The 20,988-nt window shown below is 34.1% G+C and overlaps 3 protein-coding genes across 4 annotated transcripts; 1 reads left to right on the top strand and 2 right to left on the bottom strand.

Annotated features, from left to right (window-relative positions):
- Positions 1–1,584: 1,584 nt before the first annotated feature.
- LOC110605866 (cytochrome P450 81Q32) lies at positions 1,585–6,565 on the bottom strand. The gene is made up of 2 exons (XM_021744534.2): positions 5,513–6,565; positions 1,585–2,495 (listed from the first exon to the last, which is right to left on the bottom strand). The coding sequence occupies exons 1-2, from the start codon at positions 6,410–6,412 to the stop codon at positions 1,872–1,874; spliced, it is 1,524 nt and encodes a 507-aa protein (XP_021600226.1). The 5' UTR covers positions 6,413–6,565; the 3' UTR covers positions 1,585–1,871.
- Positions 6,566–8,278: 1,713 nt separating this feature from the next.
- Positions 8,279–10,672, bottom strand: LOC110606009 (E3 ubiquitin-protein ligase APD2). 2 transcript variants are annotated; one of them, XM_021744717.2, is made up of 8 exons: positions 10,434–10,672; positions 10,114–10,340; positions 9,911–10,007; positions 9,636–9,821; positions 9,213–9,433; positions 9,070–9,139; positions 8,685–8,979; positions 8,279–8,595 (listed from the first exon to the last, which is right to left on the bottom strand). In XM_021744717.2, exons 1-8 carry the CDS (start codon positions 10,528–10,530, stop codon positions 8,517–8,519), a joined length of 1,272 nt encoding a protein of 423 aa, XP_021600409.1. In that variant the 5' UTR covers positions 10,531–10,672; the 3' UTR covers positions 8,279–8,516. The 2 variants fall into 2 exon arrangements, with proteins under 2 accessions (XP_021600409.1, XP_021600410.1); XM_021744718.2 differs by having other exon boundaries at positions 9,744–9,821; positions 10,434–10,669.
- A 1,983-nt stretch (positions 10,673–12,655) lies between these two features.
- On the top strand, positions 12,656–15,881 carry LOC110607026 (agamous-like MADS-box protein AGL66). The gene is made up of 11 exons (XM_021746068.2): positions 12,656–13,116; positions 13,205–13,258; positions 13,386–13,401; positions 13,488–13,549; positions 13,687–13,717; positions 13,817–13,878; positions 13,991–14,090; positions 14,173–14,223; positions 14,382–14,527; positions 14,627–14,817; positions 15,634–15,881. The coding sequence occupies exons 1-11, from the start codon at positions 12,932–12,934 to the stop codon at positions 15,720–15,722; spliced, it is 987 nt and encodes a 328-aa protein (XP_021601760.1). The 5' UTR covers positions 12,656–12,931; the 3' UTR covers positions 15,723–15,881.
- Positions 15,882–20,988: the final 5,107 nt, after the last annotated feature.

Here is a 20,988-nt window from a genome sequence, read left to right as displayed (position 1 = left end):
TAGAATTTTAGTATATATAATATTAATGTTGCACCAGCTTTTGTTTCAAGTTCAGATTTATAAAATAAGAGGAGCATTGGGTAGTTTAGTCTATATTTAGACTATAAATTTTTATAGTTGAAGGAATTCACGGAAATTCTATATATTTAGACTATAAATTTATAAATTTTTATTTATTAATAAGAAAATTTGTCTAAATTAAATTTATGGTTAAAATTTTATGTGAGTTTCATTATCATTTCACATCACAAATTCACATAAACTTGATTATAATAAAAGTTTTCCATTAATTTTAATACAATACAAAGGGTGAATTTAATTATGAAGACAGGACTTTGACTATTAAAGTCATTAAGTTTGGCTTAACACACCATTTGGGAGAATGTTGACTCCCTTTGATACCCAAGAGTCTTTTTCCAAATATAGATGTGTTCATACACAAAACTTTTTATGAAGGATGACTTGACTATGAAAGTTTTAGGTTTGTTTTAAATCCTCCATTTTAAGGAATTCTTCATAGGCTCACTCCTTCCACTCTTTCTAGTTATAAATCCTTCATCAAATCTTTTACTACAATTTAACTTTGTAATCCCTTCTTTACCCCTTGAGAGCATGCAACGGCATTTTCTCTTTAGCAAAATATATAAAAAAAAAAATCATGAATTTTTTTGTGGTCTCCATTAAAGTCTAATATGTAAAATTCAATCCTAGAAAAACAAAAGTTTAATATTCTAAAAACAAGAAGAAAAGAAAATTTTCCACCAAAACATACCAATCCAACGTTGTAATTACAACTCCCGCCCAGAGCAGCAAAACTCCGTTACTCAAAATAGGTAGAGCAAATCACTCGCTATCACCTCCTGTATGTCAGCCCCCAATAAACGCCGTGAACCACAAAATCAACCTAGCCCAAATCGGGTACTCCTCTCTACACAAGTCTGCTAAGTGCCGTTCAGTGGCTACTCCAACACGGGCCGATAGCATCTGGATCAGCAAGCCCATGATTGCGGCCCTCATCAGCAAGCCACAGAAGCGAGTATCGGGCAATCGCCTCCAGCCTGCAGGCCCACCCCCTCTACATTCCTGCCCTGGATCTAAAAACTCTTTGAAAAAAAAAAAAAAATCAAAACTCAGGTCTCGTAAACAACCATAATTCTTTCCGCGACACTGGTGGTGCATAATCGTCAACGTAGTTTGCATTTTGGCCATCCACATCGACGAACGGGATTTTATCTCGCGCTTCAACAACAACATCGTCGCAGTCCCCTGAAGGTTTTGGAAATTGAGCAGATGTCGGTATTGACCCTTCCTTTGAGTCGTCTCTTCTGAAAAGACTAGTCTTCTTCTCGACATTGTGAATGCGTTGCCATTTTTTTTCGAAAACTTAATGGAAAAACAACCCGGAATATTCTGCTTAGAGGAGGAGGATGAGCGAGTGGTGTCGCTAATGGCTGTGTTCCTGCTGCTGGGTTCTGGCCACTTGGATCCACCGGGACCGGGTTCAGTTCAAATTGCGCAATTTATTATTATAACTTTCTAGCATGCATAAAAAAAATTACGTCGCTTTTCTAAATAAACTAATTCAGATCCATCTTAAGCATGCGAATTTTTATTCTTAACAAAAATGTGAAACTTCATTAACATCTAATTCCAGGGCCAATTCTCAGAGTTGGCTTCAAGTTACGTACAGAAGAAAGGTCTTACAGCTCGATGAATAACATCTCACAAAGAAATGGCAGAAACAATCAGTTCCTTGTGAAGTAAATAACAATGTCTCATCAGGTTTCGATAATTCTGATGGAAAGAAGAGATCAAATACAATTATAAATGACAAATATGAGCAGCTGTTGAAATATAAAATTTTCCACAACCTAAGACTGAGAAAGGAGGTTGACCATCGTCGGACATGGTCTACATTTAGCAAGCAAGGGCTGAGCCTTAGGCAAAGTGAGCCCACTGCCTTCCTTCATATCCACCATCTCCTCACCTACCCTTTCCCACTCAAAGCATTGCAGTAGAGTTCCCAATGCCAATCCAACCATCCTCATGGCTAGGCCCTCTCCAGGGCATCCCCTCCTCCCAGCTCCGAATGGCAATAAAATGTATCCCTTCTCCTTTTTTGCCTCTAAAGCTTGGAACCTCTCTGGCTTAAACTTTGTGGGCTCTTCCCAGAATTTGGCATCATTTTGTATAGCAAACATGTTTACCAATAACATTGTGCCTTGTGGGACATGGAAACCTCCTACGGTGCACTCCTCTGATGACTCGTGAGGTACTAGCAGTGGAGCAGCTGGGCGCATTCGGAGGGTCTCATTAATGATGCCTTGGAGATAGAGGAGCTCGGAGAGGTCCGACTCTTCGATGAACTTAGTTTCCCCTGTGTTTTTGACAATTTCGGCCCTGGCTTTCACCAGGGCCTCTGGATTATTTAGCAGAAGTGACAGTGCCCACTCCATTGTTCCAGCAGAAGTGTCACTCCCAGCTGATAACAGAACCTATCCAATTATGTCCATTTATGAAAAATTAAACCCATGAATAATCCGCATAAATATTACAATAATTATATATATATTTCAATGTTGATTAGACAGGGGTGTGTAATTTTAAACAATTATTAGTTGTATATATTTATATATAGCTAAACATACAACTCTTCATCTTTATATAATTAATTTATACTTAATTTATTTAAACTTTATGCGTCTCATTATTGTTATTAATCTGTCTAAATAATTTGTATTCAATTGGTTAAATTATAATTATATTTGATACTAGTGATATTATATAAGAGACGTTTAAATTAAACCATGAGCTATCATTATAAGGATAGTGTCACGTGATAAAAATGTGACAAAAATCTCATAAATGAGTAACGCGAGCCCCAGCCGAGAAAAAAAAGACTCAAATATCTTAACACTCAGTTCATTATCAAGATTCGCTCTCCCTTAAATAGGTCTAGTCTCGATATAAAATTACTATTATCAGGCGCAATTTAGAATATCTCCATTACGACTGTAATAGCAGGATCACCGACCTATTAGTTAGCGATATTTCTTATTAAGTAGCTAACCACATCATTGTTGGATTATTAGGAAATACTATATTTATCTATATTTTCTTACAGTATAAAATGAGAAAGATCACAGAGATAAATGTACGCTATTCTTACACTACTCAAACTCTAAACAATTCATTAAATTCGTTTTATTCTCTAATATACTGACTTGAGTGTCGAAATGGCTGCTGTGAGCACCCACCACTTTGTGTTCTCTTTCTTGCAGGTCACAACACAGCTCTATTTTTCGACTGCATTATTTGGTTTCGTTGCCGAGAAGTCCATTGAATCCTCTTTATTCATTTGGATTATGACTGGTCCCTCCTTTTTTTCTTGTAGAAAGAAATCTCTCGCTTTTCTCTCTCAAAATGGCTGATAATTCACAAGCTACTACAAATATTGCTATCAATGAGGGTGTCATTGTTTCTTCTACCCCTGACAATGGACAAAACACACTTCCAATGGTCAATGAAGTAGATCTCAATAATCTAAATAATAAGCAGATACTCCAATACATCCAAAGATTGCAGGCTACCCTTTCAAAGAGTACAAGGCTCGAGGGAAGGAGTCAAAAATGCCTCTTAGGAGAAGGGAGGAAGCCTTTATAGACACCCAAAGGGCTCGGACAGAAGCGGTCAAAATGTGACCTAAAGGAAAGGTCGAGTCTGAAGATGAATCAGACGAAACTTTGAAAGACATAAATTGGAAGCTGGTACGGGCCATGCAAAGGTATTTAAAGGAATAAGAGGAGAATTTCGGCCTAGATGGTGCCTTGCCTCTTTCGAAAGAAATCTTAGCGGAAACACTTCCAACCAAGTTCAAACTGTCTAGTTTGGACAAGTATGATGGAATAGTAGATCCTATAAGCCACATGCTGATCTTTAGGATGAGTATGCAGTTTCAGGATGTCAACTACTTTGTGTTATGCCGAGTGTTTCCATCAACACTCACATATTTGGATTAGAAATAATCTCAACATCTGAGATCAGGTTTAATTTAAAATTTTACGTAGTTTGCTATATTATTTAAATCCAGATTTATTACTTGCATATCTCCAAAAAAACCTTTCTCTAACTTGCATAAGATTTGCCAAGGAGAGGCGAATTTTTGAGGAGTTTTATCTCATGATTTAATGCAGCAATACAGGTGGAGTAGTTAAATCATGAGATAGCGTGTGAAGTATTGAAAAAAGAAATGCACAACGTTAAATTCATAAATTCCTTAATAAAAAACTTAGCCACATTGTATTAACGATTGATAGATAAAACTCAGAATTATATTAGGCTGGATGACAAAATCCAAACACTAAAAAAGAACAAGACGGCGAACTAAAAGCAAAGTTAAAAGTCGGAGAGGTGATGACATAAAGGAGATCGCTGAAGTTATCCCATCTCCCGAACGAGACCAAAGTAAGTATAAGAATTATATTTCATTAAATTACTTAGCCATTTTCTTGAGTGACTTAGCCATCATCAAGAGGGAGGCTAAAGTCTCATCATCCTCCCTCCTTGGTTGGGCTTCATCTTTTGTCAGTTCTACCCATAGATTCCAGCTCATTTGGAAGCACCCAAAACCCACAGATTTTCGGTGATGAAAAATAAAAAATTTATTTTTTCATTGTCTTTAATGAGAAAGGTATACGATCGAATATCGTCTAGCATTTATGGCGGCTAAAAATTAAAACTCTGCATTTTTGCGGGTACCCAACTGATACAACCGAGAGAAAATGCTCACACTTAGTTCAATGTGATTGTTAAGACCAATAAACTAAAAAATCATTAAGATTCTAAGGCTGTTCGAATGCAACTAGATGATTAAAAACTTATGAAATCGTAGGACATCAACAAAAAGTTTCATAGGTAACTAAAGACAAAGACCTGCCTTGAGTTGCTTAAAATTAAATTTAGTAAATTTCAATGTATAAATTATTTTAGAATAAATAAATTGAAATTTTTATTTTAAATAATAATATTCTATAATAAAGTTAATATTCAAATAAATTTCATTATAATAATTAAGTTTATATTATCAAAATTTAAAATTCAATAGACTAAAATTTTATAACGTAATTATATAAGTAATTCAATTAATAAAATAATTAACACCATTCACTTGTAAAGTCATAAGTCAGTAAAGTTGAAAACCTCAATATTTAATACAAATAACACGTTGAATTATTCAACTATGTTCAAAAAGTCCAATATTAGGATAAACTAATTGAATAAAATGCCTTGTCCAAAAAAAAAAAAAAATGGAAATGTTTTCATTTTCACACCTAAAGATTTATATTTAAAAAAATATATATATATAAATGTGTATTTAATATATAATAAAAAATATTTTTATATTATTAATTATTAATAAGATATTTTTCATATAAAGAGATAATTTACTTAACCTGATTTTGATAAGTTTCAAATTTAATCATTATCTTATTGGACAGTGCATAGAGCTTACTTGCATCATGCCTCTGATTATATCATCTGTATAGTATTGAGGTTCATTTTCTTGAAGCCCCAGCAACACATCAATCATGGTCTTATCCTTCTTCGCAGAAGCAGAATTGCCCTTTGATCTTCTGTGCTCTTCAATCAGCTCCTGCATCAATCCATCCCTCTTTCTTTGCAAATCTTCTAGCCTCTTCCCCATCTTATTTAATCCAATCCACTTCATAACAGGCAAGAAATCTCCAATATTCGTAGCTCCACTCAATTCAAAAGTCTCTGTCACTATTTCTTTAAACCTCCTTTCTTCATCCAACTCTGTCAAGCTTTCTCCATAATAGCGCTTTCCGGCGATCATCCTCATCATAACATTGAGTGTAAGCTTAAAGAACATTGATTTCATGTCCACAGTCACGAATTCACCATCTTTTGATTGCCTAAAAAGCCAGCGAACCAATGATCTGACCTCTTCAAGACGAATATTATAGAACATCTGCAGGCGATTAGATGATAAGAGTTCAAGAGAAGCTATTCGCCTTAAGTTGCGCCAGTGATCGCCGTAGGAGGCCCAGACAAGGGTGGTGTAACCATAACCAAGGTGTTTTCCGGCAAGAAGTCGAGGACGGTTTGCAAAAATTATGTCGTTCTTAGTGAAGCATTCCTCTGCAGCATCAGGGGATGACACGAGGATGACAGGACGAGACCCAAACTTGAGATATAGAACTGGACCATATTTGTCGGAAAGGTCCGCAAAAGTTCGGTGGAGGGGTTTCTTGAAGAGGTGGAGATGACCGATGATGGGCAGGGAGGGACCAGGACTTGGTGGGAGGTTCTTGTTGATGTGGAGAAGATGTTTAGAGAAGAAACGGAGAATCAAGAAGAGCAAGAAGCAGTAGTAGAATGAAATTTCCATGGAGAAGATCGATGAAGACAGACGAGCTCAGGATCTTCCAAGTTTATAGCTGTGCAGTCAATGAACAAGGACTGGGGTTAGAGGCTGGGGAGAGAAGATAGATAGCCGAACACATATAAACTGCCCATACAGATGTTGCATGAGTCATATGGACTTTGCTTAATTTGTAAGGTTGCATTTGTTATATGAATCCGTTGGATTCAAAACGTAAATTAAATTAAATAAATTAAAAATTAAAATTTTAGTATTTATAAAATAAAATTAAATTTATTTTGATTAAAAATCGAATTAAATTGATTTGATTGGATTTGATTTAATTTGATTTAATTGGTTTAAATTTTTAATAAATTTTTTATTTTTTATATTTTATTTTTAATATTTTAAAATTTAATTAAAATATTTAATTTTAATGTGATTTAATTCGATTTAATTTAATTTTTTTTTATTAAAATTGAATTGAAATAAAATAATTAAAAATTTTAAAATTAAAAATCAAATTAAATTAAAATAAATAAAAAATTAAATTAAAATTTTAAATTAATTCAACTCAATTAAATTTTTTGAATTTAAATAAAATATTTCTCTCGTGTTTGTTAGGTTGCATTTGGTTTTTTCAATATCCTTAGAATTTTTCCGACAAAAAGAAAACGTCTTCGGAATTTGCCCAAAGCAATATTCTAATCGATGTAACTTTCATAGTAATTTAACCTTGTTGCTTGCTTGTGGAAAAATAATTTTCAATTTATTTACCAATATCAATGAGTGGTAGAGATTGCATACGTCGGGAATCTTTTTAAATCAATTTGGAACATGTAGGACAAGATGGGATTTTGATTTTCGATGTCGTTTAAAATATTAATTACCATATGATTTGACATAAATTTTATTCACAGAAGAATGTTGAGTTACACTGCAATTATTTTGTATACAATAATTTTATCACATTTATTAATTGTAGCGATGCATTATAAGTTTTATAAAAATACTTTTTTCATGATTTTTTAATAAAACCAATATTTAAAATTAAATTTTGTATAAATTAAAAATATATATATAAAAGAATTTAAAAATAAAAAAAATTAATGAAATATGCAAAATTGTTGAAAGGCTTTTAAAATTCTGAACAAAACAAATTATTTTTTTGCATTATATATATGTTCCATGAATTTTTTTTCTTTTAACTATTTCATGGAAAAATCAATGTTAAATAATTACTTTGATTATAAAATTATATATAAAAAATTTATGGGACTTTATACCATGTTCTTGATTTTTCTATAATAAAATTTTATGTTTGATGAAAAAAATTACTATAATACTTTCTGACTTAGAAAATTATGAAAATTAATTTTGAATGTTTCATAATATTCTCAATGTTTTGATATCAAAGTTTTTATGTTTGATGATTTTCATCAAACTTGATTGCTTTTATTAAAAGTTGTATATAGGCCGCTGCTTAAAGCGGCAGTCTTTATCGTTCTCGAAAGACGACTAGCTTATTTGTTTTAGTAGCCTGTCACAATTTTTTTTATAAATAATAATTTATTGGTTTGATTAATTTAAAATCACATTCTATTAAAAAATAATCTAATTTTTAATTTAATTTTTAATTTAAAAAAAAAAGATTGTAACTTTTCATCGAATCTTAAGATATGTTCTGTCATAATTTAAATAGTAAGCTTTCACATTTTTCTTTACCTTCTTAACTCAACATTCTTTAATAAATAAATTATGAAAAGCGTAATTATTTTTCTTTTATACATTGCCAAAAAATCAGAAGTCTGTACAAAATAATATAGAGGTGCAGCTGTGTGGAACTGGAATCTAGTTATGAAAGTGTTTCAGAAAATCAGAATACTTAACGAATTATACAGCAAAAACAGTCTCCTATTCATAAATTCTCAATCAAACCGAGCACAATTTGTATAAGTCAACACTGGCTGTCCAACACATAGATTGAAAAAAGAATTTCATGTGACACATAAAGCAACCAGTACTGGACTTTGAACAGAAAGTAAATTGGCACTTATAGTCTCCACTAACGTAAACTCTCTTCCTCAAACGTTGTCATACATATTCAAGTCGAAGAAATGAAATTGTTCTCTTACGAGGTGAACAGTCTCCTTACTTTGTAAATCAGCCTCCGACATATTGGACATATTTTACCTTCTCCCTCTATAATCCTGTGGAACACATCCTTCATCAGAATCTTTTGAACCTTCCAAGTAAGATATTGCTGAATATATACAATACAAGTCTTACACATGTTTACCTTTGAGCACATTCATAGCACGTTGCACAATGGCCACAAGGAACAAAAAAGCAGTTTCTTTGTTCATCATAACAGATGACACACAGTTTAGCGTCGTACAAATCCTCTGAAGAAGTACTAGATGATCCATCATCTTCATCTTTTTCATTGGTTCCGTATGTGAAAGGAACTGGTTTTTCTGGCAGTATAGGCTCTGTCTCAGAAACTTGCCTTGCTTCTGTATCTGCCATATTACCCTCAGAATCACAGGTTCCAAGATATTTCAAAACCAGGAGAATAATAAAAATTATGAATCCTGAAGGCCAGAAAAAAAAAAAATATAAGGGAATGATTACGGGCAGTTTCCAGGATTACTTAAAAGCATAAAATCTGCATAATTCTGTACCTAAAATCGCAATGTAAGTTATTACACGAGCCACAAAAGACAGCTCAATGTACCATCCACCTAGATCCCCCTGCAGTCAATTTAGTTGATCAATGTTCTGTTCTGGGGGAGATTGACACGTGTGAAAAGGGATAAGGCCTTACATTATCAGGTGTGGTTACTACAACATACTGAGCCTTTGGAAATGGAAGCATAAGCCGGCATGAGCCCTTTATTGTCGAACACATGTTCCTCGCTTTGGATACATCATAAAGTTTTGCTGTAACATTTACAGCTATATTCATTATAATGCTTTTGGGGTTTGTGTTTACCAGACCAAGATAGTACTTGTCATCCTCCTGGATCGTGTACTCGGCATCTTTCCCTGAAAAGTTATGCAAGTCTTTCTGATAAAATATCTGAGTAATTGACAAACTGTTAGCAAATCAATGGACTAAGTGACTGCATATGCAGACTACTGTCGCCAATTTGAAAATTACATTAAGGACTGTGACATGGAGACATCTCTGTTCTTCACAGAAGCTAAGCATTACCTCCAGTTACAGTATATTATTTTAAGTAATTACTTTCAAGTAGGAGATTGCTAAGGATCTTTTCCTTTTCTTTCTGTCTGTCTTGTTTGGGGAAAAAATCAAACAGGTTGAAGACGACGAAAAGGTGGGAGAAAAAGCTACCATTTAAGGGTTTACTGAGGTTAAGGGCGTCAGGGGAAGTCGTCAATGTAGGTAGCAGAGTTTCATACTTGCGCTCTCCTGCAGAAACAAATGTATAGCTATTTGTTATTCGAAGTGAAAATTCAAATTCAAATTCAAATAGACTAATGGCAACAACACTAATTTACCTTTAATCAAAACCACTTGAAGTTGATTTAAAATAGTAGTTTGAGTTTCCCATCTCATACGGATCCTTGAACCCTTGTTCAACCACACAGAAAACCCCTGAAGGGAACCAACAAATTTCAAGAAAGAACACTCCATTATTTCAAAGAAACACGTATCATACAAACAAAATTAAAAAACTGAAATTCGATGTTTTTTATTTCACCTTTCGACTGTAAGGTGCAACAATCATATAATCAGATAGGCTCCAATTGGTTTCGACAATCAGCTCTGGCTTCTCATAGAATCCGTATAGAATAACCCCTTTCTTATCATCGTCTCTCACTTCAACCTGCTCGACAAACACAGAACTTGCCTTCATCAACCGTGACGAGCTAGGTCCAAGCAACATTTGTCGATCAGCATAATACCCATATCTCAAAGTCACTGAAACTGCAAAATCAGACCAAGAAGTGGAAATGCTCACTTCAGATTGAAGAATCAAGAAAACAGAATTTGCAAAAGAAGAAGGTAAGAGTTACATGCCACATATCCAGAGGGTCAAGGGGCCAAGTAAGCGCCCCCAGGATTCTTTCCATCGCGAAGGACGGACGGGAGCTAGCGGCAACACCGGTCTGAACATTGCTGCTCCGAGCAGAAGGAACAGAGAGGTAGATAGAGAAGGCAAGTAGAGGGGTTTGTTTGGTGCAGGACTAGTAGGTTGAAGATTCTGGGTCAGAAGAATGGCTCTAACCAACAGCCATACTGCATTGGGCGGGTAATTAAATGGCAAGTTCTTTTGATTTTTGAATGTTAGGTATCTTTTATTTATTTTGTTCAACTATGAATCTGACCTCGATTATCACCAAAAAAAAACAAACCTTTCAAAAAAAGATGGAATTGTTTTTCAATATTTTTGTTCCTTTTCAATTTTATTATTTATTTATTTTTTTAAAAAAATCATTTTTCAACTGTAGATTTGTGACTCTGAATGACAAAACGCTGCTGAAATTTTAGGTTAGGCCAGTATGCTCCTAGAACTTGCCCATTTTTAACACAAACGCAAAGCCAAGAAGAGTTTGATCCAGCTTCCTGTTCAAACCAGAAGGTTCACTGAGCTTATATATGATTGATTAAATTAGTATTACATTGAAGTTTCTAATTTAATTTTTGTGATTTATATATAGACCAGAAGTAATTTAATATTTTCTTTAACAACAAATCTCATAATATTTAAATAAAAAGACTTAAATTTGAGAATATTTTAAATCTCCAATAAAATTTTAACCAAAAAAACATTAATCTATTTATTATAAATAAATAAATAAATAAAATTACAAGTTTGAAATGTTTGCTTGTGTATTTGCAATCATACATTAGATTCTTTGTAATTAAAAAGTTAAAATATGTGGTTTTATTTATACTTCAACCCCATTTTATATTTAGATTATGTTTGGTATTTAGTATTTTTTATTTAATTAAAATATTAATATTTAAAGAGTAAATTATTTACATTCATAAATTTAATTTCTGATAAATGAATTAATTTACTGAGAAATACATCTAAATAAATTTAAAAATTTTTAGATTTTTACTATTTTGATTTTCGATTCCCATTTAAAAAAATATTTATTATAATTAATAGTTATTAATGAAAAATAACTGATTTATTTATCTGATAGATAAAGAGAGTAAAAGGGACAACAAATCAATGGGCCGCGCGCCCAGGGTAAGCGTAGCCCACAATTTAAGCAGGTGGGGTGGAGAGTAAAAGACGAGGGTGGGCCACACGTGCGGGTGGGAAAAAAGAAAACATCCGAATCACAAATAAATAATTGAAGAATAAAAAAAAATAAAAACATTAAACAGGAAAAGAAGGACACGTAGCAAAGGGCAACCTTCGGTGGCAGGGCAATGTATCGTACTCCTCAATTACAACTGAAAGTTTAAGAGCATGTGCAAGTGCTACATGGGACCCCTTTCTAGCCTCGAACACATCCCTTTCTCTTTCTCGCTCTTCATTTTTATCATTTTTTTCCTTTTAATTACTACTACTCTTTCCACTCTTATTATCATCTCTTAGATTATACTATTTTGTAAATTTAAACATTATTATTTATGTCCATAAAACTAAATTATTTTAATAATTAAGGTTGTAGTTATATAAATTCTTACTTTTTTCTATTAGACCAAAATATAATTTAATCTTGCATAATTGCATCTGCAATGTTTTTATCATAACATGGTTAAATATTTCGCATTTTAGACATCATTTGACAATTTGCTTAAACATGCAGATAGTGGGATGTTTCATCGCCGACATGTTGAGGGAGACATGTAAATTTGGTTTTTTGATTGGGCTATAGACTTGTTATGTTCAAATTTGGCTGATTTTTTTTGGCTTTTGATTTTGCAAACCGATTGTGCATTCTGAATTTGTGCTGCTATTCGGTTCGAATCCACATTTCAAACTAAAAAATAATAATAATAACTTCAAAATAAAAAATTCTTTAGAAAAAGAAAATTAAGCTGATTTCCATGAGATATCCTATACTTTTTTTTTATATATACTTGGTAAAGAAAAAAAAAAGAAAGTGAAATTTATTGTAAATTTTTTTTCGTAAAATAAAAAATATTTATAAAATGTAGTTTATTATGATTAGTATTGCTCTTTAAAATAAAAAGTAAAATATGCGAACATTTTATAATCCAGAAACCAGACTAATAAAAAAAATTAATAAGTAAATAAATAAATAAAAAGAATACCGCCATCTTAATTTCTGTCGATCGTCATCTCTGAGAATGGCCTAACAGTGACAAACTCGATCGTTTGTATTTTCAGATTTTCCTTTCCTCTCCCCGCATAATCACATATAAAAATTTATTTTCTTCCATTAGCTTCCAACTGCTATCGCATATATTTATATATAAATATACAAGAGCCACAGGTTAGTTCTCCCCTTAATACGTGACTTCTTTGCCTTTTACTAAACCTTTCTCAGAAAACCAGAAAAAAAAAAATAAAGGAAGCAAATTGGGTAAACATGGGAAGAGTGAAGCTTCAAATCAAGAGAATTGAGAATACAACGAACAGGCAGGTTACTTTCTCCAAAAGAAGAAATGGGCTTATCAAAAAAGCTTACGAACTTTCTGTTCTCTGCGACGTTGATGTAGCTCTCATCATGTTCTCTCCATCTGGGAGACTCAGTTTCTTTTCTGGAAAAAAAAGGTAAGCTCAAAACCCTGAAAAACTTGTGACGATTAAGAAAAATAATTAACTTCAGTTTGTTTTTTTTTTTTTTTTTTGCCTCGTGAAGTATTGAGGAAATTCTAACGCGATATGTGACTTTACCTGAGCATGAAAGAGGCAGGTTAGCAGATCTTGAATTCTTGGATTTCAAGCCATGAGCATAATTTTGAGCTTTTCTTTTATATATTTTAATGGGTTTGTTTCCTTCTTTGATGCGGTTATGTCTTTATTTTCTGGATATCATAAAGGCTACATAAGCAAGAGGTAATTGATTAAGCACTCTCTAATCATTCATTGAATTTTCAAAACTTACGAAAGAAATTACTTCAAATTTATGACTTTGATTGCAGTTCCTAGAAAAGGCTCTTGGTAAGTTAAAAGCAGAAGACGATCGAAATCATCAAGCAACCAGGTTTGGAATTACTCCTCCCCTTCAGAAAATCATATGGGTTTCGTCTTACTCGTTGTTCTAATAATTTTGAAGAGATTTAGATGATATCTTCTCCTTTTTAAACTTCTTTGATCTTTTTGTTGCTGCTATATGTGAAGCACCCCAGCCGTCACTGATTCTCAACTGGAGGTATTATATTGCACAATAACTACAAGCATTCTAGCTTAATTTGCATCGAGAATTCACATTTTCTCACTCACAGGAATGATCATAATACTTAATTTTCAGGAGTTTCAACAAGAAATTTTTAGATTCAAATCCCAAGTGGAGGATATGGAGAAACAAATAAGGTACCCTTTTGTTTGCATCTAAAATACAAAAACCGCCCTGTTGTCCGCAAATTCTTTGAAGAAAGTGAGAATCATTTCGACTGTGAACCAGCAAAGTTCCAATTTCTTTCAGGATATTGGAGGGCAATCTTTCCCATACCACAACATTATCTGAAGCTGAGTACCAAGAACAGATCCTTGAAGAGGCATTGAAACGCGTGCAGATGCGCAAGGTAATTAACATCTACCGATCAACTAGTAGAGCTATGTAAACCTTGTTAACTCAGAACTGCTAAATTCATGATCATGGAACAGCGAGTTTTGGAAGAAGAGTACAATTCTTCAGGTGCGCCGCCAGTTTCACAGGTATGTTATGTATAAGTCCTTATATTCATCTACCCATATGGATCTGATGATGCTCGACAAAAGGGCTAAAAGATATGAAGAGAGATTAACATGTTCTTTTAGGCAGTAATCACATGCAAAATAATTTTTTCGAGAAATTTGTTTGCCATTGTAATCAGGTGCAGCAGCTTCCCCCAAAGTCTGCATTTGTAAATGATTTTATTGCAGAAGAAAGTCCAAACAATGTCTTGGATTGGTTTCGTCAAAGAGAGCCACAAGTTCAGATCTTGAATTTTTTGGACTCTAATGGCCTTCTTCCCTTAAGGTAATGCATATTCTTTAATGTATTACAGCGTTTGGGTGCAAAAAACCTTTATGTTTCATGATACCCATTTACAAATATTCTCCTCCCTGCAATTTCCAGAAACCAGGTGCAGCACCCAGCTGATGTTTTCTTACCATCACCTGCAACTCTTCTTCATGGACAAAACATAAATCTTGATGATCACATAAGCCCAAGAAGTGGTTTGGAGGAAGACAATACTGTACAAGGTCCTGAGTTTGGACAAGTTATTGATGTCAACTTGTCTCCTTGGGCTGAATTTTACCCTACAGGTAATGTTATACAGTTAAATACACATATCTATCATCTTGTTCAATTTTACACAGCCAAATAACTTTTACTTTTGGTTGATTCATTTTGTTAGAAAAAAAAAATTATAAAAATATTATATTTTAAAAGTAGTGAATAATTTCTCATTATAAAGTGGATTTGTGATAACATAAAATAATATATCTAATATCTTCACCAAGATAGGAGGATTTTACCAGGCTCCCCATGTGTTTTATAAGTAAAATGCTATAAGAAATTCTGTATATGTGTAAAAATGTGAAAGATCTTATAATTTAGGGTGGATAGCTCTCTCCCATGTAAATGCATAAATGTTAGAATCAAAGTTGTTAAAGATGAGGGAAGCACATTAAATACTTTCACCTATACATGACACTAGAATTTATTAAGTACATGCAGACAATGTAAAAATTCAAATAAAGAATGGAAATTTTTTTATCAGCTAGCAGCAAAGAATTGAAATATTTTTATTAATTATATAATTAATATTTAAATACTTATTCAACATCTTAAATTCAGAGCCAGTGATGTTTAACTTTTAAAAATTGCATTATATATATACTTTAGAAGCACATGAAATAATTAATTCTTATTTTCTCATTGAAAATGAGGGCCTTCTTTATAATATGAAGACTCAACTGTATATGATTGTGAATATCATGCATGTGCATGAGATTATTTCAAATTATTAAAATAAAATTATTACAATGTAGGCATCCGTGCATTTGCATAATTCTCATCCCTTGTAAAATCAAAGAATATGCATTTAATCAATATTTTATGTGAAAATATGTTGACAGGTAACAGCTCTATTCCCACTTCACAGCCCAGAGAACGAGCTCTTCTTGAATTGTATTTGTCTCGGATTTGCACACCATCAACCATTTGATCACACTCAATAAACTTGCTGTTCTTTTTTTTACTACTTTATATTTTCAAAATAATGTGTGAATGATAGCGTATAGGGAAGGCTAAGGTTATGGAAAAGTTTAAACTCATATAATAATTAATAATAATTATATTAAATATTTACATTACATATTTTTTTAATTGGATTAATTATTTTGTATATAATTATTTATTATTGTAATATTTTGTTATTATAATTATTATTAATTATGAATATTACTAATCATAAAATTGTAAATTTTATAATTCCTTATTACAATTGTAATTTTTTGTTAGTATAGTTTATTACATTATTATATATTTTTTAATTAATCTATTTTTATTAATATATATTCTATTAATATAGAGATAGTATTGTATTACAAATAAAACAGCCCGATCCAAACTGATTCAAATAATTTTTGAATTCATTTTCTACTCGGTTTAAAATGGTTAATTCAAATTATTTAATAATTTTATATCAATTATTATATATAATTCGAAATTGCCGTATTTCGCAGCTTTGTGTTAACTATTATATACAAATTCGGAATTTTCATATTTTATCGATGTGGAACGTTGAAGATCAAGCTAGCAGGTGACTTTTAGACTCTCCTCCACTAAATTTGCGATATCCTCATCGCAACTGAATGTATATAATTGCTAAACCAGAATCAGACTCTTATGTATTGTGATTCGCTAGTATCTCGGGCAGTTACACCTCGTCTCACACGGGTAGTCCACTGGACTTGGATAATTTGTCTGATCCAGGACAACTCTGATACCAATTGAAATAGCCCGATTTAAACTGACCCAAATAATTTTTGAACTCACTTTCTACTTGATCCAAAATTGTTAACCAAAGTTATTTAGTAGTTTTGTGTTAACTATTATATACGATTCAAAATTATCATATTTCGCTTATATGGAACATTACACATCAAACTAGGAGGTGACTCTCACGAAAAATGTTGATATAAATATTTAGTTAATATAATAGTTATTAAAGTTAATATATTCTTATATAAGGTGGAGAAGATGTCCTTTAAGTATTAAATTAATTTTTTATTATAATTAATTATGACAATGGTTATTAATTGTTGAAAATATATAATTTAGACCATTTTATTATTTTAATTATGTAAAAATTTGAGAGCCAATTATAATATCGCTATATGTGTGTGATATTCCTTACGAAAAACAATTTCCATGCAGGAAGTGAAAGTGTTTTTTATTCCAATAAAATGCAATTTAAAAAAAAGAAAGAAAGAAAGAAACTTGTGGATATGGGGTGGAAAAAACTTATTTCTCATTTGGGGGTCGCAAGTATTCAGTTGCTGCTCAAAGTAGCGACTAGGAGCCCGTCAATATTCACAAGGTCCAGTTGCCCCTACGAGTAGTGACCACACAGATTCTCTAAGTGGTCGCCACCAATTTCCGCATGCCTTGCAAAGCACGTAGCAGTGGATACTATAAAAATATTCTTTTAATAAGAAAACTTTGTTTTTTCTAATTCGTGAAGCTTTTTTCTTTCTTTATTCACCATCTTGTTTTAAATCACCTTATTTTTATTACCAGCAATAAATTGTTTTTATAATTTATCTTGAAAACTATAACAAAAAAAATATATCAAAAAATGGGCAGAATTAATGTGCAGCTTTAGTTCCATTTTAAAGCTGCTATTTTCATTAAAGCAATATGCATAGACTGCTGGAATTTGGTATGGATTGAGATAGCGAATTTCAATTTAAATAATTCAATTAATTAAATTATTTTGATTAATTTCAATTTCGCTTTTTAGTTATATTATGATTTTAATTTCATCTAATTATTTAAATTTTTAAATATTTTCAAATAAAGCAAAGTTAAAATAAATTTGACTAAAATTTTTTTATTAATTTCAATTCAATATAAAATTAATTTTAGTTATTAATTTTTAATGTTATGAGATACAGTACGAGAAGGTTCAAAATATATTTTAGTAAATTTAGTTTGGCTTGTCTCTTCCCAACTTCTTTTATTCTTTTTCTCTTTTGTTCTTTAGTGACGTATAACAGTCGTCCTGCGCCTGTATCTCTTGTCATTGTCACGCTAGGCCGTATAAACGGACGTACTGCATTCTTTTTCATCATCAAATGGCCATTTAATTTCATCCGGCACCATATGGACACGATCCCGAATGTTCTAGGGTTTGTTATTCCGCAGATCCATCAAGTCAATTAGGTTACACCTCCCACACGTGGACACAAGCCCTGTCCGATCTGTCCAAGTGAGTCATGGGTTTTGTGTTGTGGAGCATATCTATGTATTGGGTCTTGATAGAGTTAAGACCTGACATTTTCAACACGGGTTCGCCCATAACCTGAGTATTCAAGGCTCGGTAGCCATCAAGTGCCCCTTTACCCGCTCATTAATTATTCCATGATTAATGATAGGGTAAATCCCGAAACTCTAATTATTATTGTGCGGGTCTAGGAGTACTCTTGTCAAAACATCTCCTACTCGCTTTTGCCCATTTCAAACTTACACTTTTGATTTCACTTGTTATTCTGCCTCTTGTGCTGCTTCTGCTATCTTGCCCTCTCTATTCTCTTAATTCCTGCCTTTCTAATCCGAGGTACATCCTACTCTTCTCATAACTTCCGCTAGAATTTTTGATGTTGTGGGTATGGTATCTTTTATCACACCTTTCTCTCTTTCTAATTACTTTTTCAGGCGATTATAATGACACCACCATCTATAGGATTAAAGCTCCTCCGGCGGGTCTAATAGACACCCAGCAAGGGCGCAACCTAGTCTTTTTTGTCAAATAGTGCGATTTCAGGCTAACCTTCCCTTTTACCCCTTTCTTCATTGAGGTATTCTGTCATTTTAGGGTGACTTCTCGAATGTTATCTCCCAATTCCATCTTGTTCATGTGTTGCTTTCAGTTTGTTTGCTTGTGTTGGGGTTTTACCCCTTTTATCTAGTTGTTCTGTACCTTCTTCCATCTTGTCAGATCCATTCATGAGTTCTACTACTTTGGTCCTCGGACAGGGTTGTCCATATTCACTAGATATAAAGACTCATTAAAAGGTTAGGTTGAGGCTTTCATTATTGTCGAGCTGAATGAGACTCAAGGATCAATTAGGATGTCGACCTCTCCTGGGTGGAGGTCTTTCAGGACTACAATGACTTTCCTAAGTTAACTTTGGTAGACCAGGTTTGCTTTCTTTGACTAACCTCTGTAAAGAAGAAGTATGACGTCGAGAAGTGTTTGTTTATATCCAACCTTTAAGACTGCTGGGAAGCTAGTACTCTTTTCTGGTTTTCCTTCTTGTTATATTTTCCTCTTGTTGTTTTGGGTTCTAACTGAATTGATACTTTCTTTTTGGCTTGTGCCATATCCATGGATACTATTAAGCTTTCCAAAAATTTCACCTTGTCTCGAGAGAGCAAGAAGGCGACTCTGGCTGCCTTTAAGGCCAACAGGACTGTTGTTGATGTAACTTAGGAGGTCTTCCAGGCTGCAGACCCTACAATTGCAACTCGTCGCACTAGCCCTGGCCCTACGCCTTCACTGGCTTTGGTGCCCACGGTAGGGGGCTCTCGCTCTGCTGCCTCGAGAAATTCAGTCCCTTCTAAAGCGTCAGCTTCTGCCAAGACTCCTCTGCTCCCAAGGAGACTCCTAAGGAGCCCATCGCGCTTAGTGATTCGGCTGAGAGCAGCTTAGAGGAGGGCACCACGACTACGCCTCTAGATGTCCCACCTATCTAGGCCGTGGGGGCTGTTGTGATTGGAGGCGGGATTGCCAAGCGGGCCCGAACTTTAGAACCTGTGACCGAGAGCAGGGCTGCTAAATGTGCCTATACCTCAAAGCTTGCAAGAACAGCCCCTTCCCCTTCAATTGATAAGGGAAAGAAAGCGGTTTAGCACCTATCATCTACCCTAGACAATTAGTTGTTAAATGCCACTGAGGTGGCTGCTGAGTCCATGTCAACCTCTTCAGCCAATATGTTGTGCGCTTGGATGTTTGGAGGGGTTATAGATGCTTCTGATCCTCGCTTCCTGGCCCTTATCAACCATCTCACCTACTCCACCAAGCAACAGGCGGTCTTCAGCTCACACTCCTTAGCGGACCTCAGGGATAGTTTGAAGGAGATGTTCTTCATGATAAGTTATCTGCTCTCTTAAGGGTATTTTTTATCTCTTAGTTGTCGTAACCCTATTTTTGCTTTCTTTCTGGCAGGTTTTTGGGGTGTTCATGGAAATTGATGCCCGAAATCAATCATTCTAAAGCTCGGTGGAGCAGTGTATCATTGAGGAGCATCGAGATGAAAGCATAGTTGCCACTGGTGAGGCCTGCGGGCACATCATCAAATTCCAAGGTTAAATCGAGGACCTCACCAAGCGGCTGGGAGAGATAGAGGAAGAAGTTACCAAGGTTTCCCAACGGGCTTCTGTAATAAAGTCTCAGCAAGATGAGACTTTAGCACAACTGTCTAGTTTGGAGGAGTCCTACCGTCAACGTGACGAGGCTAGGACCCAGCGCGACGGGGCTTTAGCTCGTGCTGCTATCCTCCGGTAGCAGCTCAATAAATACATCAAGGATCTGAAAGGCTTCAGCGGTGGAGGAGTCCTGCCTTTAGCATCCTTTAGCAGCAACAACTCCTCCAATAGGTCTCTGCCCTGGAGGAGAGGTGTACTTCATTGTTGAGAGATGCCCGGGCAGCAGAGGATAGGGTCCAACAAGCCTGTGAGGAGCATTTGCAAGAGTTCAAGGATTCTGCAAAGTTGAAGAAAAAATTCTAGTAGGCCTGTGAAGCGCGATTGGAAGAGTATAAGGCCTCAGTGGAGTTTAAAAAAAGAGTATACAAAGAGGCCTTCCGCATATTCGCTTCAGGGTTCAACCAGGGCATTAAAGCAACTAGGAATGCCCCCTTCACTCCGTTAGCTGACCTGTGAGCTCCTAAAGTGGACTCTGATGGTGAGCAGGTCTACTACGGAAAGGATGACAATTCTTTGCATAAGAACGCTCCTCCTTTGCCTTATGGACTGTAGGGGGGAATACTGTCGATTATAATCTTGTAAATGACTTAGTCAGTTTTGCTCCCCCTTCCCCTGCTACCTCTATAACCCATTCCAATGGTTAATAAAAATTTTGAATTTGTTTGTTATTTTCCATCTGTTTGCTTTTATTTTTCTTGTTTATTAAATTTTACTTGTATTCTCATACTTAGACTGTTTTCATGTATGTTGCCCGTGAGCTGTGTTGGGCTAGTTACTCG

The sequence above is a fragment of the Manihot esculenta genome, chromosome 18, assembly GCF_001659605.2.
Source record: "Manihot esculenta cultivar AM560-2 chromosome 18, M.esculenta_v8, whole genome shotgun sequence".
Classification (NCBI taxonomy): Eukaryota; Viridiplantae; Streptophyta; class Magnoliopsida; order Malpighiales; family Euphorbiaceae; genus Manihot; species Manihot esculenta.
The sequence above is the reverse complement of the archived record's forward strand: the minus strand, read 5'-3'. Positions and strand labels throughout refer to the sequence as shown.

What these genes read in the sequence shown, in the direction of transcription:
- LOC110606009 (XM_021744717.2), bottom strand. Translation starts at nt 10,530, where the DNA reads ATGTTCAGACCGGTGTTGCCGCTAGCTCCCGTCCGTCCTTCGCGATGG. An exon ending in TAGCAATCTCCTACTTGAAA is followed by an intron (nt 9,434 to 9,635) that starts GTAATTACTTAA and finishes ATAACTTTTCAG; the next exon opens with GGAAAGATGCCGAGTACACG. An exon ending in TAGTAACCACACCTGATAAT is followed by an intron (nt 9,140 to 9,212) that starts GTAAGGCCTTAT and finishes AATTGACTGCAG; the next exon opens with GGGGATCTAGGTGGATGGTA.
- LOC110605866 (XM_021744534.2), bottom strand. Translation starts at nt 6,412, where the DNA reads ATGGAAATTTCATTCTACTACTGCTTCTTGCTCTTCTTGATTCTCCGT. An exon ending in TAATCAGAGGCATGATGCAA is followed by an intron (nt 2,496 to 5,512) that starts GTAAGCTCTATG and finishes ATAATTGGATAG; the next exon opens with GTTCTGTTATCAGCTGGGAG.
- LOC110607026 (XM_021746068.2), top strand. Translation starts at nt 12,932, where the DNA reads ATGGGAAGAGTGAAGCTTCAAATCAAGAGAATTGAGAATACAACGAAC. An exon ending in AACGCGTGCAGATGCGCAAG is followed by an intron (nt 14,091 to 14,172) that starts GTAATTAACATC and finishes ATCATGGAACAG; the next exon opens with CGAGTTTTGGAAGAAGAGTA. An exon ending in GGCTGAATTTTACCCTACAG is followed by an intron (nt 14,818 to 15,633) that starts GTAATGTTATAC and finishes ATATGTTGACAG; the next exon opens with GTAACAGCTCTATTCCCACT.